Genomic DNA, 26,465 nt, shown 5'->3' on the forward strand with positions numbered 1-26,465 from the left:
GTGTCTGTCACAACTACAACTCTGCCATTATAGTAGCACAAAAGTAGTTATAGACAATACCTAAATAAGTGTATATGGCTCTGTTCCAACAAACTTTATTTACAAAAGCAGTCAGTGAGCTAAGTGAACTGTAGTTTACCCACCCCTGCTAGAAGGTGTCCACCCCCAGTCTAGTCTTTCTTTATGATATAATCCAAAAATATGAATATGTTGAGAAATGAAGACGTTTACACACAATCAGGAAGTCCTACTGATTCTACCTTTTAAGTATTTCTTGACTTAATCTCTCTATTCCATTCCCAGCCCTTATCTTTCAGTAGTCTCTTAACAGATCCCTCTGCCTTCAGTCTTTTGCACGTCCACTCTCGATCCTCCGTATTTCTCTCAATACTCTTTCTAAAATGTAAACCTTATTATTTCCTTTTCCTAACCCTTTCCTGGTTCCTTAGCAATTGTAGAATAGAGTCCAGGCACCTTAACACAGCCTGCAAGGCTTGGTTTGACCTTTTGCCTAGTCTTCCAGCTTCTTTAGGTTATCCTTGCCTTGTGATTTACACTCTTAACAATACCAACCCACACTGCTTATAGTGTCCTAGGCATACTGTGTTGTGTTCCATCTGCCTGTTGTAGCTTCTTCCCAGTCCCTGCTTTCCTCCTGCAGAAAGTCCTTTTAAACATCAAAATATTTAAATTAACGATCCCATCCTGTCATGTAGTCTACCCAGAGCAGATATTCATCCTTCAAATTCCAACTCAAATGTCACATCATCTCTTCAGCCTTTCCTAGTTTATTTTTCTCAGTATCTATTTGAGGTATAAGATTTTTCTACTTCGGGGAGAAAATTACTCCCTTAACTTCTATAATGATTTACATATATGTTTTTTGTATCATTCATTATGTACTTTAGTTATTTATATATTGAGTTCCCCAGCTAGACTGTGAGGTCCTCGTTTTGGTTGGACTTTGTGTTCTATTTATTTTTGTTTTTAGTATCTAAAACAGAGCCTGGTGCTCCAGTGTATGAAAGTTTTTGTTTATATAGTAATTTAAAATTACTGTTGACATCCATAATATAATACAAGTTGTTAAAAAATTCAGAGGAACAGAGGGAAATTAATTTTTTAGTAAACCTCTACTATATGTTAAGTATTATGCTAGTCTATAAAGACAGTGATTTTCAGACTTATTTTAGCCATTATATTCTTAAGTGAAATCTTACAGAATCTAATAGGTATTACAATTAAAAGGAGAGCTACCTGATTGAAGCTGGAGTGAGGAACTTGGAACTCTACTTGTTAGTCAACACTCCCCTTCCTAGCCAGCCAACTCCCTCTTTCTGTCTTCCAGTAGACATACGCCTCTCTCCTTGATTACCATCCATCGGGCCTTCAAGTAGCTCCAGGAGTAGAATTTGAAATATACACAAGTGTTTCTTTAAATCTTTTCAGTGATTGATCCTATGTAATGGCTGTTATTCTGTCCATTATGTACATTAGAAAACTAAGGCTTAGAGAATTTAAATAATTTAATGTTCTTGATAGGAATGCATTTATCAGGTTGCAGATGACAGTATAAATTACTTTAATAGGAAGAAGATTAAATATCCTTAAGGACATTGATCTTTTGAAATAGGAATGTTTCAAAGAACATGCATTAAATTTTCCAGATTTTGTAATAGTTATCTTCTAACTGATGGTAAATAAGCTAAACACTGTCTTGGACTTTTTTCAAATTTTTTACTGAAATTGAAAGTATCCTCATTAAAAAGTGAAACATACATTACTGAAGAGTTTGCCTCCTAAAATGGGTAGTCTTTATCTATCTCCCTTTTGTGTGTGAGTGCTTAATTTATTTAAAGTTTGAAACCTTTCTAAAAATATTTTCATCTTGAGTTAAAGTTTTAGACATGAACAAAATTTTATTCAGAAAATGACACATTTGAATAAAGGAGAGAATTTTAATATTTCTGATGGCCTTCAACATCAATATCTGTGATTGTCAAAACATGGAGTTTTAAGTACAAACACTATTAGGAATTAAAATATTATGGTTAATTTTAAGTATTTACTTCGTTCTTAACGTCAGTTTTAGGACCTTCTTATAAAAAACAAACCATAAATATTGATATTAAATGCCTAACTTTGAAATTTTCTACAGCTAAGGTCTTTTGTTTTATGACTGATTTAAGTCCTCCAAATAACTCGAGTTTATGTGTGTGTGTGTGTGTAGTTTGTATGTAGATGTCTGTCTAGTTACAAGTTGCAGTAAAGGAAAACTTGTTTCAAGAGTTACAAATCACTCGGTAAATCCAATTTTAAATCTGTAAAAATATATGACTATATCAGAATGATATGGGAAAATTGAGGCTAATGGTTAATTGTCCATGGAAGGGAGAGAAATATGGTCAGGGAGGGATCGGGGTAGTGGGTGCACAGTGCACTTATCCTTTGTATGCTATACATACTTCATATGTGTCTTCTGAATGTAACAAATATTAATTTTTAAAGACAACTTTAATATTTTAACTAGCATTCTCTTTTTACAACATGGTTCCATGAATTCTTTTAACCAATGTTTTATTGTTTGTTATATGTATTCTGAAATAGGCTTACTTTTTGCATGGTTAGGATCCAAATGCCAACTTATAAAAGGCCTGAAACATACAGTCCACAGAAGTATATTATCAACATTATGTAGCGTAGGTTACAAAATTGCAACTTGAAGAAAAAGTTAATGAAACTGAATATGTAAAATGTATTCAAATTTGTAATGCCTTCATTTTACTTTAAGGCATATTTTCTATATAATAGTTTTTCCATTGAAATTTAGATACTAACTTCTTGTTGAGATTATCACATATTGTCTTTTTGCTAATTTAATTATTTTTTCTTAGTTTCTCTTCTCTACACAGACTCACCCATAGCAAACACTAAAAGAAAGGCTTCTTTTAGTAAAAGAAATGAATAAGAGTTCTGGGATGTTTTAGAATGAAGTATAGCTCTGTCTTAGCCTGTACTTTTCACTTCCTAGAGGTGATTTCTGTCTGCCTTAACCATCCTGCTATAGGGAACTTCAGTCTGAGTCTCCCAAATGTGACTGTTATCATTTTATATACTAAAACATTCCATAATTTACATACAGATAATGTAAATAAAAACAAAGCCCAAATAATTATAATCTGTAGTTTGGAATTATCTGTGTTGCTGTTCCATGATCATACATCAGTGTGTTTTAACAACTGTAACCATTTATTGAGCATCTGTTCTTTTCACAGGTCTGTATTACAAGCTACAAATAGAAAAGAAATAGAAAATGTACTCCCTAAACTTAAGGAATTTATATTCTATCTACTTGATTTAAACTTTCTTATACTTTAAGTCATAGAACCAATGATTTTCTTCATAATTTATCTTCTTTCCTTGTATTATTGCTTACTTCTTATGTTTGAGGTCTGTCTGTCTCCCTTGCCCAGCTTTGAAATCAAAATACAAATATCCCTTCACGTTATCTACTGTGTCCTTTAATCACAGAGTTACTTTAGTTTCTTAGTGTATTCAGCTAATCTAAAGCTATTTTAACTTGAGTTAAAGAAAAACACTTATTATGTCGTATTTGCAGGTGTTAGTGATAGAACAGAAAAATGAAGACGGAACGTGGCCAAGAGGTCCTTCTGCTCCTAAGTAAGTGTTCCCACTTTTTATGGCTTTTGCTTGATTTTGAAGCCTTAGATTTCAGATGATGAAATAACTTAATTTTGTGTTGTAAATATGCATAGCTTCTTTATGTTTTAATATTTTATTCTCAGTATAGAAGTTATCTAAATTTGCAGTTTAATGTGCTATAATTAAAAAGGCTTCCCATTCAGTCTCTTTTAGAATAAGGTACAGTGTAAATATGTTATAAATGTTACATTACATTGTCTAATATGGTCAAATAACTATTAAACATTTTGTTGCATATTTTTAAGCTTTTTTGTGATTTTTTAAAAAGTATCTGTTGAATGCTCTTTATGAAAATGAATCTGATATGAAAGTAATATTTTTATTTATTTAAATAAATGTTTTATAATATAAAAGCCTAAGTAGAGAGGAGTATAAGAATTGCTTTTGATGATAAATGAGGCATTAAAGAGTTAGAAATCTTTTTAACTTTTTTTTAATGTCGTAAGAACACTTAACTGGAGATCCATCTCTTAACAAATTTTTAAGTGTGCTATACAGTATTGTTAACTATCAGCACGTTATTGTACAACAGATCTCTAGACTTTATTCACCTTTCTACCTAAAACTTTATTCTTCTTCATCAGTAACTCTCCATTTCTCCCTTCTCCCAGACCCTGGCAACTGCCATTCTAGTCTATTTCTATGAGTTTGACTAGTTTAGATACCTCATATAAGTGGAATCATGTAGTATTTGTCCTCCTGTGACTGGTTTATTTTACCTAGCATAACATCCCTCAAGTTCATCCATGTTATTGCATATGGCAGGATTGCCTTCCTTTTTTAAGGCTGAATAATATTCTATTGTAGGTATACACTACATTTTCTTTATCCATTCATCCATTGGTGGACATTTAGGTTGTTTTCATAGCTTGGGTATGGTGAATTGTATCTCGGTGAACATGGGAGTGCAGATAATCTGTTCGAGAGAACTGATTTCCTTTCCTTTGGATGTATACCCAGAAGTGAGATTTGGGGATCATATGGTAGTTCTGTTTTTAGTTTTTTGGGGGAACCGTACTGTTTTCCACAGCATCTGTACCATTTTACGTTTCCACCAACAGTGTGCAAGAGTTCTGGTTTCTCCACATCCTTGCTTGCGCTTGTTACCTTTTGTTCTTTCGGTTGATAATAGCCATCCTAACAGGTGTGTGGTGATATCTCGTTGTGGTTTTGATTTGCATTCCCCAGTGATTGCTCCCGTTGAGCATCTTTTTGTACACTTGTTGACCATTTGTTTGCCGCCTTTGGAGAAATATCTATTCAAGTCTAGGCTCATTTTTTAATTTTGTTGTTTGAGTTTTTTGCTAATGAATTATTATAGTTTGGATATTAACCCTTATCAGATATGTCATTTAAAGATTTGAAAATAAGACCTGAATCTATAACACTCCTAAAAGAAATCTTAGGGGAAAAACTTCAAGACATTGGTCTAGGCAGTGATTTCTTGAATATGACACCAAAAGCACAAGCAACAAAAGCAATAATAGACAAATGGGACTACATCAAATTAAAAAGTTTCTGCATAGGAAAGGAAACAATCAACTGAGTGAAAAGGCAACATACGGAATGGGAGAAAATATTTTTAACAGTTTCAGAATTATCAGATCCACACTCCATTGTCAAAAACTCTTAGGGCTAGTTGTATTTCAGTATTTGAATTTTTTCAAAACTTTGAGAAGTAATATTGCATATGTGCCACCTATTATTTTAATATTTCTGTAAAGTCTAGGGGACTCTTATAATCAAAAACATTAATATTCAGCAAATACTAAGTAGATTAATAAGGACTATAAATAGCCTCATATCAGTTTAGGTTAGGTTGCCCTCAAGTGGGTTGTGAAAAAATTTTTAAGTTTTCAGAGCTTCTTGAATTTCACATTTTCTAATAAGGAATTGTGAACCTGTATTTTGAAATTCTTAAAATAATGATTCTTAAATAAATTAATAATTTAGTGATTGCTAACATAACAAAAGAGAACAACAACCTAGTACTTAGTTTTCTTCACACCTAAAATGTATCTTTAATGAGTGACTCTCTATCCTTTTCATCTTGTGTGAAGTTTTCTCATTTAAATTTTTCATGAGAAAACACCTAAGTTATATTCATTACGTTTTATTCTTACTCCACTTATTAGATGTAATACAAGAGTAGAACTTAATAGAAGAAGATATTAAAGGGGCTGGCCTTGTGGCATAGTGGTTAAGTTAACATGCTCTGCTTCAGTGGCCTGGGGTTCACAGCTTCAGATCCTGGGGACAGACCTACACATCATTCATCAAGCCTTGCTGTGGCAGCTTCCCACATATAATGTAGAGGAAGATTGGCACAGATATTAGCTCAGGCCTTATCTTCCTCATGAAAAAAAAAGAAGATACTAAAATCATGTGGTCAAATCATGTAGGTTTCTTGATGGAGTTTTAGAAGTTAGGAATGTTTTCTTTGTGAGTATTCACATTTAGTCTTTAGATTAGAACTACCGTTGTTATATACTTGTTATTGCTTTAAGTAATATTTGAAATTACAAAATTTCTTGTGTTAATATAAAAGTACGAGTTCCAAAGATTGAGAAGTCTTTTCTACTTAAAATTACCAATTTTCACCTAAAAGATAAAATTAATTTTATATTTTCTTCTATCTTCTTCCTTACCTGCTAGCGCAATACCATTTTTATTTACTTAACTGTAGTACTTGCTCTGTAAGAGAAAACTCAATTTCTTCTAATAGTACCTAACACCCTATACAAATACAAAAAATACTGCTGAATGAAGGTTCTATACTAGAGATGCATAGAAGTAGGACCGAGAGTCTCAGTTTTCACTGAATCAGCCAGTTTAATAGGAAACTCAGATATTAAAACATGAAAAGTATTCATTCACTATAAAAAGTGCAAAATACCATATAACAGAATACCATAAATTGCCAAATGATAGTTTATTAGAATTTAAAAATTTTTTTCTGGGGGCCGGCTCCGTGGCCGAGTGGTTAAGTTCACGCGCTCTGCTTCAGCGGCCCAGGGTTTTGCCGACTCGAATCCTGGGTGCAGACATGGCACCACTCGTGAGGCCACGTTGAGGTGGCATCCCACATAGCACAACCAGAGGCACTCACAACTAGAATATACAGCTATGTACCGGGGTGGTTTGGGGAGGGAAAAAAAATTTTTTTCTGGAAATTAGCATCTGTGTATGAAAAGACTCTGAGAAAACTAGAAGGGCATTCTTCTAACTTGATAAAATCATTGTACCCAAAATCTGTAGCAAACATTGTATTTAATTGAGAAATTATAAACACAAACCAAAATAAGCTTGGGGAAAAAAAGAAAATCCACTGTTTGCGTATGGTACAATCATCTACATAAAGTCCAAAAACAATCAGCAGACTACTAGAACTGAGAAAATTCAGCACGATGCTCTAATGTAAGATTAATTTATAAAAACTAATAGGTGTTTTTGCTACCCAGAGGTCAGCAGTCTTTTTTATAAAGAACCAGATAATAAATATTTTCAGCTTTGTGGGCCATATGGTCACTGACTCAACTATAATTCTGCTGATATGGCTTGAAAGCAGCCGTAGATAGGATGTCAAGAAATGGGCGTGGCCGTTTTCCAATAGAATATTATTTACGAAAACATGTGGCAAACTGGATTTGGCTTGTGAACCATAGATTCCTGACCACTGCCAAATACCATTAGTAACCCACTCAGAAAATAGCATAACAAAAATTAAACTGATTAGGAATGCATAAAACCTCGTGGGAAAAAATCCCGACTTTATTAAAAGACAGAAGATTATCAGGTACTATATGGCTTAGCCTAGTAATGCCTACTTCTCTGAATCTATCATGTCAGTGCCTCCTATTCAGAGTTCTATCCTGACTTTTTTTTTTGGAGAAACTTCATAAACTCATTCTAAAATTGACATACCAATAAAGGTCCAGGATTAGCTAAGTCAGTTTTGACAAAGAAAAGGAAGGAAGCACTAGACCTACTAGAGAGAGTTACGACAAAACTATTGTAATAAAAACGGTATGATGTTAGCAAAAGAAAGACAGACTGTGATAAATTAGTGAGCTCAGAAAAATTCATGTGTAGATGAGAACTTGATAAGTGGCACCTCTAGATAATGAGAAACGGGTTGCTTAAAGCAGATAGTTGCTTAGATTTTGTTAGGAGAACTAGCTATTTGGAGAAAAAGAAAGCAGGGTCACTGCCTTACACTTTATACACAAAGACTCCAGAAGGAGTGAAGACCCACATAAGAAATGTAAAACTTTAAAGCTAATAAGTAGTTTTGGACCACAGAACATAATGTGAAAATTAATGGATTTGATTACATCAAAATTAAGTATTTCTCATAAAGGAACCGTGTATGAAGTTACAAGTCAAATGTCAGTTTTGGAAATCTAAAACCTACAAGAGAATAACACCTACAGTGTATAAAGGATTGCTTTAAGTTAACAGAAACAAAGCAAAAAAGCTTTTTAAAAATAAACAAAAGATATGAATGGACAGTTGAAAGGAGGAGAAGCCCAAGTGCTGACAGGTAGGGGAGGAGATACACAAACTCACTGGTAATCCAAACAATTCCAGCAGGAGATACAACCTGACAGCTATCAGAATGACAACAGTTTTAAAGGTTGCTAATACAAAGTGTTTGGAGGGTGGTAGGAGAAGTCTTACGTACTGATGGTGGGAGCATAGCTAGTACTGCAGTTCTGTAAATCAGTCACTTTAATTTAATCAGGAATGTATAATCCCTCCGACCTGGCACTCAGTGGACTTTTTACTTTACGAGGGTCCCTAAGGTTACAGTCTTTGTAGCTGTATTGTTTGTGGCTGTGGGGATTGGGAGGCAGCCTAGCTAAATATCTATCTGATAGAGTGAATGAGAAGAATGAATGATGGTGTACCGTGGAATAGCAGTGCAGCAGCTGGAGAAGCTTGAAAACCTGCGACTGAGAGAAGAAATCAGAACAAAATGAGATTTTAATTCAGTACCATTTATGTAAATTTAAAACAGAACAGAACATATTATATAAAAATACAATATTTAAGAACACGGAGAAAGCACTTATTGTGGAGGAAAATAGGAGTACAGATTAGAAAAGACAAAAAAGTTTTAGGAATTATCACTTGCTTTTATTTATAAGTGTATAATTGAAGTAAGGATGCAGGTTCTTTTTTCTGGATGTGTGCCAGCTTTAAAAATAGTGGAATTCTGTATATTCATTGAAGTCACATTATAAGCACCTGTAATTTAGACAGATTCAACTCCAGCATAGGGCATGTAATTTTCGGCCCTCAAGAAAGAAACTTCAGGATATTAAGATATAGAACAGCCTGTTTTATACACTCAAAATTGTCATCCTGTCATGAGAACCGATGGTCCTCAACATGGTATGAAGATGCTAGTTCTAATAAACATCACTAATCTGGGGTCTGTCCCAGTGCTCACACCACTTAGCACATAACTACTTCCTACCTAGAGCATCAAAGGCCAAGGAAAAATCATTAAAATTCTGTCCTGTAATATGGTGATACAAGGAAGACTCTACTTGTTGAGATTTTTTAAAACACAGTTTCCTAGGCCCCATACCAAGAATCTGATCGGGTAGATCTGTGTGGGACTGGTGAATTTGCATTTCTAATACGTTCACAGGTGATTCTAATGCTGTTGTTCTAAGGATCACTTAGATGATTATGTAGAAATTATGTAGATAATGTTTCTTAATATGTACTATGTGAACCACCATAGGCAACAGCTTCCAGGTTCCTTAACCCAGACCAGCAGAATATAAATCTTTACAGTGGGCCCAGGAATCTGCATTTTAGGTGCTGCTTATGAGCAAGAAAATGTAAGAATACCACTACAGTAGGCATATGTTCACTAAGAGAAAGCATATTAGTATCTAACTGACTTTTCTATACCACTGAAAACAGGAACTTGAGTGCTCTGGAAGTCCTAGAATTGCACTAGGCCCATTTTCATCAGAATTGAGACCATATACCCTCAGCTGAAGCATAAATTTGGGGGCTACTTGATTGAGAAGAAATACTAAATATTAAAAAATGTTGAGGGTAAAATAGAATTTTGTTTAAAACGTAGTCTGTAGTTATAAAAATGTATATACCCTACATCCCACAACTAGAAGGACCTGCAACTAAGATATACAACTGTGTACAGGGGGGGTTTGGGGAGATAAAGCAGGAAAAAAAAAAAAAGATTGGCAACAGTTGTTAGCCCAGGTGCCAATCTTTAAAAAAAAAAAAAAAAATGTATATACCCTAAAACAACCCCAAATCTGTATTAGCGATCTAAGAACCTGCCTGCGAAATGCTCAGTTTTCTATCTGGATTTTTCTGCTAGATATCAACGTATAATTTGAAATTTCATCTTTATATTCATGTTATACTTTAAAAGTACTGAAGTGCTTATTAGTTTTTTCAGAACTTGCATTCCTAATGTAGTTTTTAGGTATCTGATTTCTTAGAACCTCTCAAAAACATGGTCTTTTCTAATGATCCCTTAGAAAAGTTTTAACCCAAGTTTTTTTATTCTGTTAAATCTGACCATTTATTCTCCAAAGATGTTGGCATTGGGTGGATGGTCTAATTATTCAGTTGGAGATGTATGACTAGTTAAATCTTGCATTTCTAAAAAATTACTTTAAAGTAGAAAAATTGTAGAAACCTGGAGCTTCCTAAAGAGAGGAGAAACCTAATCAATGGATTATCCCTTAACTTTCCAGAATATTTGTTAAATGTTTACACCTTATTCCTTAGCCATAGCTTCTAACTGAGGTGCAACTTTACTTTGACTAATTTGTACTATTAGTTTTTTCTGTGTGGCCTCATTTAGGTATAGTTATTTCAAAGTATGCCTTTGAGATTATTAATGTTACGCTAATGAAAAGATCCAAATTTTGCTCTTTTTCTGAAATAAGTAAAAATTCCTTTTGTGAGTGTAGCATGGGAATTGATTTAATTCAGACGTTTTCCTTAAATGCTCAAACATATTGCCAAAAAGACCTGTGATTAAGTATCAGGTGAAAAAAATTAAGGGTTATTGATGATTGTAAAGAGGCAGTTTTCATGGGAACAATCCAAAATCAACCAGATAAGGCATGAGAGGCTAAAAAAAATCAAATGGAAAACCAAGGTAGTAGTTCTTAGTCATATGCTGTCCCTCTGCCATCTGTGTTGTTCTGATTCACAGAATCCCACATTGGCGACTGACCCCCTAAGTATGAACTTAATCTAGCGCCGTGTCAGTATTTCACAGCGCTCTGTCCATGAGTGCTCTGCTTGGAGAGGGGGAGCGCTTTATAAATAAAACCATTGCGCACTGCTTTTTGGTCAGGATAAATAATAAACATCTATGTGACTCTGCAGAATATGGTTTTCTTTCTGTTTTTTTTACATCGTCTGTTTCAATATTGTACCTTTTAAATGAGGGTAGAAAAACTTAGTGTATACTTCTTTAGAGTATTTTAGAGCGTAATTAAGCCCGGTTTGCATGTATAATTGCAAATTTAAGTGTATAAATGGATTCAGAAATAGTAGACAAACCTATTTGACTGAAAATTATTAAAATACCTATAGGAATCTCTTATCACATAAAGTATTGTTTTCATTTTAACAATAAATTGTTCGGAGACTTAAGTATTTGTGAGCCTGACAGTCTGCTTATTTGAAACAGTAGATTTGGTTATGATGGTTTTGTTCTGCTACTAAAGGAGCTATGGTTATCATAGTTCACAGAGAATTGGCTCTTAAAGTTTCTATGAAACTTTCATACTTTCATAAGTATACAAATTCATTACCAATTTTAATTGGAAGTGGGAGATTGAGTGATTTTGGTTTGTAGTTATTGAGAGGATGGCTCAAGAACCATCTTTTCATTCCTTCTGATTCATTCATATTCACATATTTTAAATTAATAACATGTCTTCAATTTGACATGCAACATATGAGCCATAAATCTAGGGTAATACTTCAAAATCTGCGATTGTTGTCATTTTTAAAGACATTTTGAAGCTTCATAAATTTTCTTTCACACTATCTCATTTTATCTTGTTGTTCTTATTGTCCTGATTAAGAAAAAGATATAGAATGACTTTATGTGACTCTGACATTTAAGGTAATGGAACAGCCAAAGAAAATTGCTTAGGATGCAATGAAAGATAGGGAACCAAAGCTTGGAGAGTATGAGAACTGCAGATATGGAGTCATATTCCTAGAAGTGAGAACTGTACACATATATGGTTTATCTAATCAAAAGTGTAAAGCGCTATATACTAAACCTTAAAGGGTATCCCTAAGTAATGATATAAAGCAAAAAGATCAACTAGAAAGAATAATCCTGAAGGTTCAAGAAAACTTGGATCCCATTTTGTCTAAAGGAGCTTCTAGAAGAAAGGGAAGGGCCAGCAGTGCTAAATGATTCAGAGATTAGGGGGAAACAGAAGAGATTCAATCTATTTGACAGGTGGAGACAGCATGATGGGAATGAGAAATAGATTATAGGAAAGAGAGGTGAATACTCTAGTCAGAAAATGGAACAGTTGGTGTAGATCACTCATCATGACACGTACTGAAGAAGAAAGAGAACTAAGGTGGTATTGAATTGGAAAGGCAGGATTCCTGCAGAAGGAGAGAAACTACTTTATAGAAAGCTTTTTGTTGTTTAAATACGTACATCCTTTCCTAGGTATTTCTCGTCTGAAGACAAAGGCATCATAATAATGTTAGAATGAAATTCCTGTGTACTGTTGTTTACCAATGAACTACTTTTTTCTGGTTATTTTACTTTAGTTGTCCATACTCCAAATCCTTTGTGGAATTGCCTGTGCTTGCACATAAACACACTTCCCATAAGTCTGTATGTTGAGGTTTCTCAGTTTATTATTCATTAAGATCTTGATTGTGTATGCAGATTTTCCTTTGAAATAGTGAAAATGCACATCAATTAAATAAATCTTTTCTTCATCTAAACAAGCGTGCCTACTTTCTGTTTTGGAAAGATAATGTATGATGTAGAACCATGTCTCCAAGTTTTACCACACAGAGCATGGTCACTGGTCAAGTGCATTAACTGGTGTTAGAATCAATATTGAAAAGCCATATCCAAGTTTAATTGAAGTTAGAAAATTTAGACAGTATATTTCATGCATAGATGAATGTAATTTAAGTGTATAGTTCTCATATAGACACTTGATATTCACAGGTACTTGCGAATAATTACTGATTATTTTATTTCTTCCTTTCTCCCCTGATTTGTTCCAAAAAGGATTTGAGCAATTTATAGTAACACATATAAGTCAAGGTTAACTATATGAAGAGATGCAGAAATCAGGACAAATGGAAAAATAAGCATAGTCACAGTAAGCTGAAGCCAAGGGTGAAGTTCACTGGTAGCAGCAATAAGGGCTTTTGAAGTTGGTAAAGTTGGTCTGCAAATGTATAGACTTTTTTGGGTCCTGATTCAAACTAACCAACCGAGGGAGAACAGATACTTTTGTGACAATTGAGAAAAAAATAAACAGTTAACTAAGTATTAGATTGAGACTGACAGTGGTATCGAAAAAGATCTCTTACCTGTTGGGGATGCATATTGTAGTATTTACAGGTGAAATTATAAATGTCTGGGTTTTGCTTTAAAATAGTCCAGCAAAAACAGGGGGAAAGGAGGCTGAGGGGATTATAAATAAAACAAAAGTGGCAGAATGTTAATAATTTTTGAAACTGAGGACTGATGTTAACTACATGAGGACTTGTGTATGTTTGGAAATGTCTGTAATAAGTTGAAAATAAAAATAGGTTGCACTTTTGGTGCTGAGATTCATAATGGCTGAAAAAAGTATAATTTCATTTTTTTAAGTGGGATTTCTTTTATAAATACCACCTATGACAGTCAAAATAAGGAACAGAAGTAAAGTTATGAGAAGCAATTTATATATAAATTCCCTTAAATTCTCTTTTGTTTATCTATAAGTACCTAAACTAACACCCTGCCTGCCGTAGAGGAGGCACACAGCAAATGCTTGTTGAACTGAACTCATCTGTATCTCACAACAGTAAAGGTATTTAATTTTTCAAGAGATGTAAATTTTTCTTTTTCTCTAAGAATTTATCTTGGGTGATTGCTAGAAATGGGAAGAGTTTAAGGTTTTTATAAATCAAGATAATTTTTGTTTTATAATGTTAGATTTTACCAAGTTGAGTTGTTTTATGTCAGGTTTCAAAATAACTATTATGAAAGATCACAAGTGGAGCTGTATTAAAATAGAGCCAGAGCAGCCATTTCAGAGGAATTGCCTTGCATGTCGTGTTTTATTTATCTTCCAAACTAGACCAGATTGCCAAGATTCCAAGAAGTGAGTAAGGACAAGAATATCCTGTTTGTAAGAATTGATGAAATTGGGCTTTGCTGATGACTGAATCTCAACCAATCAATGAAGTACAAACCTAGCCTTACCCCATCTAACACCAATGAAGTCTTCTTTAATACAACTCGCTTTGTTCTCTTTTTTCTGTTAAAATCCCAAGCCCCTTTCCAGTAATCGGGACATTACTGGGGTTTCTACCTGAATCTGCTCCCCAAATTGCAATTCTTTGATCCCAGATAAATGCTTTGCCTCTTAAACTGGTTTCTGTTTTTGCTGGTTGACAGTATAAAAATCTTTGTTTTGCTTATGTCAGCATTCAGATTTAACTTCTCTACATTTTGGTTGCTCAATATAGTATTGGATTTCCATGTATGTTAAATGTTCGGTTATTTTACCAAGAGTAAGCTGTATTTTTCTGTAGAAGTGGGAAGTTCAACTGGCCTTGAATTGCATGCTTTCAGTTGAAATATTGGGAATAGAAGAATCCAAATACTGCATTCACTTGTCAGGGATAAAGTTTAATTTTCTCTCTTCATGAAATCATTTCAGCTAAATTGATGTTTCGCCTTCTGTATTTTTTTAAGAGATGAATCACTGCCTTATATTAGCCCAAACTAGCCAAAATTAGATTAACACTAGGTGAGTGGCTTAGTACCTAATCTTTGTATAATATTCTAAGCTTTTTTTTCTCTCTTCGCTTTAGAAAACGACTAGAACAGAGTTGCTAATGAACAGTGTGTTTTGCAAATTACATCAAATAAAAAGAGCTAAAGGGCTCCACATAGTGACTAGTCAACTCCTAAAATAATTCCACAAATGTTAGCTAGATTGTACTGTGTGTAATCTAGGTCAAAAGTTGGAATCAGAATACATAAATGATCTGTTAACCTTCATCAGTAATGTCTGTAACAGCATTTAAAAAGTGTTATCATGCTTCAAATTTACCTGTGGACCGCATCCATCCTTCTCTCTCTGATCTCCATGCTATTTGAGGACAATCTCTCTATCAACGGTATTTATTGCAGTGCTTTCTAGACCTTGCCTTTTCTTTCATTATCTCCTCTCTCCTGCATAGAAGAATGCCTGGCATACTGCACACATAGTAGATACTACTTCATTCTGTTATTTCTGTTCTAGTATCGTCTTCCCCCCTGCCTATAAATGTAAGCAAATCTCTCCAATCTTTAAAAGCAAAACCAAAAAAAAGACATAATCTTCCTCCAAATACCTTTCTTTAGTTTTTCTTTTTTTGACAGCCAATTTCTTTAAAGTCAATACTATTTCTTACCACCATACAGGAGTTAACAAAGTCCTTATTTAACTTTTTTTTTACCTAGTTTGTTTGACCTCTCTTTAATACTTTTTTTTTTGATAACTGTCTCCGAAAGAATTACTCTTAATTTGAACCCGTGGTTACACAGTTTTTCAAGGATTATTTTCACCTTTTTGACCAATCCTCTAGCTGGCTGGCTCTCTTCGTCTCCAGGGCTGCCATGTTTGGTTGTGCAGGTTGTATACTGCACAGCTCTTGGGGATGTTGTTCACATTGCAATCTGTGTGAAAGGGCCTCCTTGGCACTGTGCGGTAAACAACTTCACCGGCTATATGCAACAGCTCTGCTCACGCTTTGAATGCATTGATATTCCACAAATTTCCTTCTGAGGACCTCTCCTTTCATACGGTAAAAAGTTCTCAAAATTACTGGATGTACTCTATGCTAATCCTGTCCCTCATCTCAAACTTACACAAATATGCCATTCTGTATTTCTAGCCTAGAATTCTTCTCAATTCCAGATTTTTCCTGAATGTCAGGAGGACTCACTATGTCAGACTGAACTCAAAATCTTTTTACTCTACCTCTCCCATCCCCTCAACTTAAACAATATCCGTATCCTGTATTCCCTATTTCAGATACCATCTTGAGTTCCTCTTTCAACATCATTTCTTTTATCTAATTAGCTGATTCTACCTCCTAAAGCTGAAGTTTTCAAAACTTTTGATCTCAGGACCCCTTTACATTCTTAAAAATGACTAAAGACCTGAAGAACTTCTGTTATGTGGGTTATAGCTATTGATACTTATATTAGAGGTTTTTTAAAAATTTTCTTAGTATTTATTTATAAATAACAATACTAAACCATTATATTTTGACATAAATAATATTTTTATGAAAAATAATTTTTCCAAAAAGCAAAAAGTTTACTGATAAGAATAGAATTGTTTTACATTTTTGCAAATTTCTCTAATATCTGACTAAATAAAAGACAGCTAAATTCTCCTGTGTGTTTGTGCATTCAGTTTATTGTGATACCTTGTTTAGGTTGAAGTACCTGAAGAATACTCAGCCTCACACAAATATGTAGTTGGAACAGGGAGGAAGGAGTATTTTCAGATATTAGTATAGCACATCAGAACTCAACGAGTGGTGGTTTAATGATGAAAGGTCAATTGCAATGTGGAATCTGAAACCATATCAATGAACTTTTTATAGTTAAATTAAAATCTATCATGTGTAACTTGATGCAGTTGGAAAATATTGGTTCACTGAGTTATGCAGATATTCCAGATGTTGACATATTTCATTATACAGTATATTTTTTTAATCACATTTGTTGAAATATCACCAATCTTATGAAAAAGTATATGTAATAGGAAGCTATCGAGCTTACAGTGGCAAAGTCAAATTTCCCAAAACTCTATTTTTTGCTTGAACACTTGAATTTTATCATTGGCAACAAATATTTTCAGTTGTTTTCCTTGAAGTAACAGGCTCCCTTCCTTCATTTTTTGAGAAAATGTCTGCCAGATAGCCTTTTATGTAAAAGAGTGGAAAGAGTGGTGTCATGAAAAGAGTGGCTGGTTCCACTTGAAACTCAAATAATTTCACAAGTCTTTTTCCTCATGACAATCATGTTACTTCAGTATGTAGCAAATGTGCTTTATGCACAGTTCCCAATTTGTCACACAATATTAAAAAGAAGTGTAATTAAGGGTCAAGATTTAGTAAAATCAGTACTTTGAGTTTTTTCAATGTGAATATTCCTAAGTGAACCTGCGTTTTCCTCCATGGAGGCGGTGAAGGGTACTATGTCTCAGTATGTAGTTTGGTGCTGCTTTAATTCATGCTAAGGGATCTGCAGTTTTACCCACCATTTTTTTTTGCACTATCAGCACAAATATTCACCCAGGGAAAGAGGTCATATAACATTTAAATAACAATTGGTGTTACCATGAAAATAGTTTTGACCTCATAGGTGCTTTGAAAGGACCTTGGAGCCCTCTAAGGGGCCATGGACTGTACTTTGAGAACCACTTCCTAAACATGCAAGACATGTTGCCCTTGCCCACTCCACTGTCTTAGCCCCAGTCTTTATTAGTTCTCGCCTCTGTTATTTGTATAGTCTCCTAAATTATACCCCCGTCGTCAGTCTCTTTTACTCAGGAGGTACCTTCCTAGAATCCAAACCTGATTATGTTGATGCCCTATTAAAATCTTTCTACACTCCCCAGCACAATTGGATAAAATCCAAATTCCTCCATAGAACATAAAAAGTCCGTTATTACCCTTCCTACCTTACTAACTTCTGTTCCTGTCTACACGTACTTCCTACTCTTGCAGCCGAGCTGAATTTATTGGTAATTCCCTAAATACATCATGGCTTCTATTGTCCCATATATTTGCATGTGCTATGCTTTCCACCTGGAACACTCTCACTTCCACTTCCCACAGCTGTGCACATCATTTATAATCATCTCTTGTTACTACCCACAAAATTTTATATTTGTTATAGTTTTTGAATTTGTTATGGGACTTACACTGTTTATAGTTATTTTGCTAATGTGTCATTTTCCCCCATTAGACTGTGGGCTATTTGAGGTGAGGAAGTGTCTGTCTTCGTTTTTCTAGTACTTACCAAGGGGGAGGCATATAGTAATCATTTAATGAATATTTGAGTGTTTCTATGAATTTTATGGAAACTTCTAATACTGTCCTTGGGTAGAGTTGCTAATGAATAGTAAGAAGGCCACAGATGGGCAGAAAGAGGAAAAAACAAACAAAAATATATATGTGTATGTATATGTATGTGCCTTAGCCACCTTATTGGATGTAGTAATGAATCTTTATTTCCATAGTTTTTACTATAAGTAAAATTCAGGGGAACGTTTCACTTTTTATCTACGTTCCTGAAAAATCATAGTGAACCGAATTAAATTGTAGTCAAATGGATCACATTTTAAAAAGTTAACCTCCTTAATTCATTATAACTCAATCTCTAATAAATTTAAATTTTTTTCCTAATTTAGCATTGTTAACATGAAGGCAAAAATGCCAAGATACTTCTGCATTTCTACTAATATTTTCAAATAACCTCTTAAAATGTTAGGGTATTAAAATTATCTAAGTGTGTTCTCTGCAGTGTTTTATATTAAAACTTGATTGGTTGTACTTTGTATTTTGAGCTTATTATTAGTACAGTAAAATAAAATCTTGTAAGGATCTTCTGTCAGAAAGCACTTAAATAGACGTCTCACTTAATGTAAACTGCCTGTATACAGCCTGCATCAACAAAGAGAACCTCCTTTAAGATGAAGAAAAGAATTTACCAAGGGTTTGTAAGGTATAAAACTTCAAAAGTTAAATAAAATTTTTTAGATGTAAGAAATTTTATGACTCACCATTTATTCTGCATAATGCATTGCAAATATGTGGATTTAGCAAAATCCAATTTCCTAAAAGCAGATTTTGTAGATTATACTTTCCTGCTCATTGACCATTTCATTGTTCGTTAGCACTTGAATAGAGGAAATAAAATAATTTAAAAAAACTAAGGACTTTGCAGGGCTGGCCCAGTGGTGTAGTGGTTAAGGTCACACAATCCGCTTCAGCGGCCCAGTGTTGGCAGGTCTTGATCCTGGGTGCACACCTACACACAGCTCATCAAGCCATGCTGTGGCAGCATCCCACACACAAAATGGAGGAGGACTGGCACAGATGTTAGCTCAGGGACGCTCTTCCTCAAGCAAAAAGAGGAAGATTGGCAACAGATGTTAGCTCAGGGTCAGTCTTCCTCAGGGGGGAAAAAAACTAACCACTTTGGGCCTCACTAATTTAGAATTTGTGATGACTGAGATACTGGACTGAAAATTAGCTTTTTACAGCCCATTGGCTAGATGTTGCCTAGTAAATAAAAATTGTTTACAATATTACAAGGGAAATTAAATCTTTCAGAGACCTGTAAGTACATTAAAGTAATCATTCCCGTCTAATGGCCTTATTGATTATAAATCATGCTTTTAAAGCATATTAGTTGATTAAAAGCCCATTAGTAATTGATATTTCTCCAAAAAGATTCTGAATTAGTGAGGTGTATAACATGTAGTCAGGTTTATGTCTTTTCAGTTTTTGCGGAGAGAACTTTGGCCAAAAAAATTACTTCTTGGGATTAAGTTTGAAATTCTCTTATGCTGTTCTGTCCCTGTTATACATTTTAAAGAATTGGCAGATCCTCCGATCTGTGTCAGTGCTGTGTATAGTTCAAATGCCATGGTACCTACTAGACACAAAGTGGATTTCTTTTACATGCTTCCTTAAAAAATTAGTATTTTAATTCCATTGATTTAAGGAACTTATTGTTAAATATTAATAATGGTTACCTGAACTCAGAAATAGGTGTATCGGGTTAGTAGATTTATAGGAATAATAAATATCAAGTTGTATATTTAATTTGATAAATTTCTTTTGAAAATAGTTCCCTTTTGTATCATTTTTTTGTGTGAAAGAATACATTGGAAATTGAAAACTGAAGGATATATAGTGATTTTGCTCATAAAACTGTTTTCCAGCATTCATTTACTACATACATTGTCATCTGTTAGTTCTTTTCTTTATTTCATAATTAATTTCAAAATTCAGCATTTTTTATCTAATTTAACATTTTCATATTTTTAAAGGTCCCCAGGTGCATCCAATTTTTCAACTTTACCAAAGATCTCTCCTTCATCTCTATCAAATAATTATAACAACATCAACAACAGAAAGTAAGCACTGAATCTTAAAAACTCTTTGTTTAATTGATCGCCCTATTGTGGTTGCAAAAAATCTCTTGTATCTAAAATTTAGGATAAAAGTCTTAATGCATTAAAATTGATTTTCTTTTAAATTACTGGTCACTTCTTCTAGGAGTAACTTCACAAGAAGAAAAGCACAGTTATAAACTTCTTGATTTAATACATACTACAATAATTTACTAAAACAGAAATAAAGCACTTTCAGAATTTTACGTTCTAAACACTAATTATTGAAATATATATAGAAATCTGTGAACTCAGTGTTTTAGGAAGAGTATAAATTTCAGATGTCATTTTAGAACTGGATATGTAATCACCTACAGTGTATAGTATTTTTGTAAAAGTATACGTCAGTGATTCTCAACCAGAAAGCATACACAAACTTTTATGTTTATCAGAAAGGCAATCACTTTTTCTTTAAAAAGTTTAGAGAAACATTCCTTGCACCATCGTTAATAATATTCAAAATCTTGGAATTTATAAAAGTTATGTGAAAGTGATTGCTATATTGCTGTAAGAAAAAAGGTTGAAAATCACATGGACTTCACCATAACATCTGACATTATGTACTACCTTGAAAATTGGCATGGTTTTTGTTTTACAGAAAAGGATAAAAAAGAAAACCTTTATTATTTATAATTAATCCAGTCAAACTATGGAAAGAGCTTTAATCCACAGATGATTTATCCTCTTTTTATTTCTTAGATACATACATGGTGGTTTGTATATTAGGTTGACAGTAATTATGTAGTTAAATATTTGCAGTACTTGTCCAGTTCATAAATGGCATCTGATTATCCCAAAGAGTAAATTCAAAAGGACTAAAGGTATTTGTGAAGTAATCTTTAAAATAACACCATTAATTGAATTTATAGATTTAATTAATTTTCCCGTAAAATCCATATTTTTGAGGGGGTGGGACTTAACAAAATGATGCTAACATATATGTGGATTATAAATATATATAAGAATACCCAAAATAATTTTGGAAGTAGAAAATAATGAGAAAGAATTAATCCTAATAAATATCACAGCCTTGTTGTAAAGATATAAGAATTCAGGCACCATAGTACTGACCCAAGAATACACCCACAGATCAGTGGAGCAGAAAAGACACCCCAGAAACAGACCTTTGTGTGTGAAAGAATTTAATGTGATCAGAAAGCATTCTAGACTAATGGAGAATAGGGACATTGTCCAGGAAATTGTTGGGAAAATTGGATCACTATTGAGAGTTTCTCTTTAAAACTTTAAATTAAATTAGCTTTTTAATTGTCAAGCATATAAGAATTAAAAGACAAATAAATGGAAAAAATACATGCTACAAATGACAAAAAGTAAATATTCTTAATGTATCAGGTTCATAAAAAATCAGTGAGAAATTTTCCAAGACAGTTAGAAAACCGGGCAAATGATGCAGCCAAGCAATGAAAATAAAAGAATTAAAATATATAAACATTTTAAATGCTCAAATTCATGTACTTAAGTTAAAACCATAAAAAACTCCATCCACCTCCCCCACCTCAATCTCATTGGGCAGAAATAAGTGATGATATCTATTCTTGAAAAGATTCTATTTGAGTGGTTGGAGTGTTAGTCCAGCTTTTCTAGAAGAGGCTGCCGTATGTATCAAGAAGATTTAAAACATTCATTTCCTTATTTCAGTAGTTCATAAAAAGATATGTGTAGCATAGTGTAATAACATTACATTGTACTGTAACAGTGAAGTATTGAGGACACTACGAATAGCCAAAATTGCAGTGTAGTATGTTCTCATCTGTTTAAAAATGTATATCCACAGGCAAAAGGGTGAAAGGAAATATCCCCCTATAATCTGGTTTGTATTTTATATATCTTTTAATTAAATTCATCAAAAGTAATTTTTTCATAGGCAGTAAACTATTACTTGTGTGCTTCTCCCAGTTGCAGGCGGCTCCCACATTTAGTATAACAGAATTCAGTTCCAGGTATAACATGTATTTATAGTTATTCTTTGGAGAGATTTTTAACATTGTATATAAACTGTACTGAAGATAGACTTTATTTTGACTGGAGTCACCATATTAGTATATGTGATCTTGTGTTTTTGTTTTTGTCTTATTTCCCTCTCATAGTAAAAATGGTCTCAAAACTTCCCACTACAGAAAATGCTGAGAGGAATTAGAGTGTTTTCTTAAGTTTAGCACCTGATTAACTGATGATTCTACTTCTCTGACTAGATTGTATTTTTAGCTATTTATATTTGTCTATTTTAGGTACTAAAATAGTTCTTTCATATTAGGAAATTTTAATAGCAAATAGCTACTGAGATACCACCATGCTTAAGAGTAAAGCTTACCTTCTTAGTAAGGAACAAAATTTAAACACTTATAAAATGGAAAGCTTTTTTTACTTTAAAAAATTTGAATTAATATTATCATCATAATTATCTAAACAATTATTTCACATAAAATTTATTTCTTGGGGCCGGCCCCCTAGCCAAGTGCTTGGGTTCGTGCACTCCACTTTTGGTGGCCCAGGGTTTTGCTGGTTCAGATCCTGGGTGTGGACATGGCACCGCTTGTTGGGCCACGCTGAGGCGGCGTCCCACATGTCACAACTGGAAGGCCCCCGAACTAATAGTATACAACTATGTACTGGGGGGACTTGGAGAGAAAAAGCAGGAAAAAGAAAAGAAGGTTGGCAACACTTGTTAGCTCTGGTGCCAATCTTTAAAAAAAAAATTTGTTTCTTGACTTTCCATTCAACTTGTGGAAATAAGTAGCACCTTAAGACTTCAGATAGAAATTGCGTAGTTTCTTTGATTAAAAGTATGTAAAATTGATAATAACCTTTTTAGATTAAATAAATTTTTAAAACTTCATATATGTGGAGATATATTAAAATCAATAGTTATGACACAAGTTTATATGAAATTTTTTTATGAATTTAAGACTTGAATCAAACTGATACATTGCTAGGATATAAACTTATCATTTCCAGAAATAAGGATATTACGTAGTTATAAAGGAATTATTTCATTTAAGTTTAATAGTTTTTGTTAAACACTAATACTATGAAGAATCATTTGCTGGAATATTGTTTTTTTACCTTGTATAGTGTTTTTCACATGTTAGTCCATACAGTGTTTGTCTTTGCCTCAATTATAATTTAAGTACATTTTTAATAAGTGCCAAATTCTCTTTCTAGTCCCTGCATTTTTTCGTCTTACTGCATTTGCTTTGATATAATACTGCCTTGAAAAAAATCTTTTTATAATGTATTTATTTTCTCAACTCTTGGCATTCAACATCAGAGCACATGTCTATTTTTCTGTTAATTCATTTAAAGTTATTTTCTTTGAAATGGAAATGACTCACTGTAAGAGATTAAGCCATGCAAAAGAACTGGATTTTGGAGACTGCCAGAGCTAGGTAGCTGTCTGGCTCTTGACAAGTTACTTGCTGAAAGCATCATTTCATTAACTGCAAAGTGAGCATAATTTTGGTTATGAGGATTAAGTTATAGATTTATAGTGTTTATAATGTCAAATATAAGTGCGAATTGAAAAGTCAGTCTGAAATTATTATAGAAAGGTAAGTGCTCAATTTTACAAAAAATAATGGTACATTTTCTAATGTATCTTCATTTAAGATGATATATTTATAAAACAGAATTATCTAGTATGGCATTAAAATTCCCATCAAGATTACTGGCAGATTTTTTTATTTTTCAAAGTAGCATAGCCTTATAGAATGAAGACTAATTTACAATCTTTAGGAAAAAAATAGCAGAAATAGTCATGAAAGGTAAGAGGCTCTCCTGAGGGCCTAGGTTTCCGTGTACTTTGTCAAAGTGTTTCAAGAACTGTTGGTTTTGGTATTTTCCATGACAGACTTTAGTATTTAATTTAGAAAGCACATAAAATGTGGATTATAAGTGATTAATCAAGATAATATTAAAATATTTTAAATTCATCAGTTTTCATTATTATCAGTGAGGATCTAGACTATCTCAGTCTTTGGCAATCTTACCCCATCACTTAAAATAAATGTAGATATTCTTTAACTAAAGATTCAGATTTTAAAAGACAAAACCAAAAAACTGCTTTTGCAAGTAAGTGTTTTGTTCATTTCTCAGTAAATAGGAATCCCTATCCCAGCGCATTTCATCCTGTTGCCACAAAGAATGGAGTTTCCGGCATCCATTTGTGTTATGTGTGGAGAGAGGCAGATGTCTGAATATATACTTAAGTAAAAAGCATGTAAATGTGCTTTAGTCTTTTCACGTACGTGTGTGTGTAGGCATGAGCACGCATTTAGGATACTTCCCACTGTACTCTGTTTAAATTTTATTATAATTTTATAGCCAGACTATGTTTTTTCTTTAATGTGTAGAAAATGTAGGCCTTAGGTTTTTGTAATATATAGCAGACCTTGATTTTTAGCACTTCCTATACATAGGAATAAAAGAAAAACGGGAGTCAGCTTTTTGTTACATATCCTCGAAGTTAGATTCAAGAAGCCAATCATCAATCATCAAGTGACTATATGTTGAATTGCTAATAGGTGCCTTGCACTTTATTGGTTACTGGGTATATAAAGTAAAATATGAATCATAAGGCTAGTGATCTGCAAAAACCAAAAGATGCTTTAACTCTATTTTTTGTTCTATGCATTTATTTTTTTAAGTTTAAAACAAGTAAATAGCTACAAGTCTAGCAATTCTGAATTTGAATTGATGAAGGTTGCATTTCTGTGGGCCCTGCTATTTTTGTTTAATCTCAGAGTGGATTGTCGTTTGAGTCTGGAATTTGATCTTGTTGTTTGTGTTGGAGGGGGGTGTTTTCTTAAAAATGCAAAATTATTGGTGGGCTAGCATTGTGTGTGTAATTTTTGGTTGGTGTGCTTTTGTGTGTTTTACCTGTTTAGCTTGTTGCGGGGTATCTGTTTACTAAAGGCGCTGTTAGAGCAGGCAGTAGTTCACTTAAACTGTTGGAGTAATAAAGTGAGAGTATAGAAACTGCAATAGAAAGTATTTGAAATTATAAGTAAAAACTATTTTTAAAAAATAATACCAGGAATAAATCGTAGCCAGCTGAGATTGTCAGTTACTGATTCATCTTGTTTATTTGTAACACTGTGTTCTTAAATTTACATTATCATTTGCTTCTAGCAAATGACCTGAATTCTCATTCAGGTTTGTTCTAATGAATTAAAAAAAAGGTGATTGAAAGTATACTTTTAAATTATATCCAAAGTATCTATCATAAATATTTTATAAGATAACCTATTAAAAATTAAGGGAGAATCCATCCTTTTTCACAAAATTATTTTTTATTACATGTAAAAAAGGGATTAATTAACTTATTGGTTGACTTTTCTTGGTTCTTTCCAAAATTACCCTGATTCTCTAAGGTTGAAGATTACATAGTTTTTTTAAGATTAGTATTTATTATACCTGTAGTATAAATTATCCTGAGGTTATATTCATCTAGTTAAATAAACTGCATTATTCTAAGAAACTAGAAGAAAAGCCAAATAATACTGAAATGTACTTGCTTAGAATCATTTCCTTTTTGCATCCCTGATCACCCCAGGCTTTTTTCCACATTTGAATACTAGATTTTGATGGTCTAACATAGAAACTATAAATAGAATCTTCAGTGCATCAGAACAGTGATGTCACAGAGGCCTTGGCAATCTCTGCTCTCACCTGTAACTAGAGCGGAACTCTCACTTTTTCTACTGTTCTCACGCTGTTACAGCAGCACGATGTAAAAGGGACATAAATGACATGATTTATTGCTGCGGGTGGTGTTTAAAATCTGAATGTTTTAAATTTGATGGAGCAATGAAGAATGGAGCAAGCTGTGAAGCTGCTCCAGTTAATCAAGGGTAGAAAGCTATAATAGTGGTTTGTGCTGGTTGGTGTGGTATATGATGCGGTGATTTTGTTGATTGGATGAGGAGTATCTTAATTAAGGGGGTCATTTTGATTTAGGTTCATGTCTTAAAAAGTACCTGAGTTAAGTGCTTTATAAAAAATTTAATGACCGATCATCCATCTCAAGTAGGTTTAAAGTACTCTGTTCATTATACTATATTGTAATAATTGGCTGCATTATGAAAAAATATTTTTTGTTTTCTTCCAGTGTGAAAAACTCAAATTATTGTCTCCCATCATATACTGCTTATAAGAACTATGATTATTCAGAACCTGGAAGAAACAATGAACAGCCAGGCCTCTGTGGCCTAAGTAACTTGGGAAATACGTGTTTCATGAACTCAGCTATTCAGGTAGGTC

At 33.4% G+C, this 26,465-nt stretch overlaps 1 protein-coding gene across 8 annotated transcripts in view; it reads left to right on the forward strand.

Annotated features, from left to right (window-relative positions):
- The window catches only part of USP15 (ubiquitin specific peptidase 15), a 133,388-nt gene that overhangs the window by 60,862 nt on the left and 46,061 nt on the right, over positions 1-26,465 (forward strand). For 4 of the 8 annotated variants that reach the window (XR_011497100.1, XM_014859330.3, XM_070494904.1 and 1 more), the window contains 3 exons: positions 3,620-3,681; positions 20,064-20,150; positions 26,314-26,458. Coding sequence is in view for 5 of the 8 variants with exons in the window: in XM_014859330.3 (XP_014714816.1) it covers positions 3,620-3,681; positions 20,064-20,150; positions 26,314-26,458 (294 nt within the window). In the remaining 3 variants the exon portion in view is untranslated. Of the gene's footprint in view, positions 1-3,619; positions 3,682-20,063; positions 20,151-26,313; positions 26,459-26,465 lie in introns of those variants that run through there. The other 4 variants (XR_011497101.1, XM_014859331.3, XM_070494903.1 and 1 more) reach the window with 2 other exon arrangements.

The sequence above is a fragment of the Equus asinus genome, chromosome 22 (assembly GCF_041296235.1).
Source record: "Equus asinus isolate D_3611 breed Donkey chromosome 22, EquAss-T2T_v2, whole genome shotgun sequence".
Lineage (NCBI taxonomy): Eukaryota > Metazoa > Chordata > Mammalia > Perissodactyla > Equidae > Equus > Equus asinus.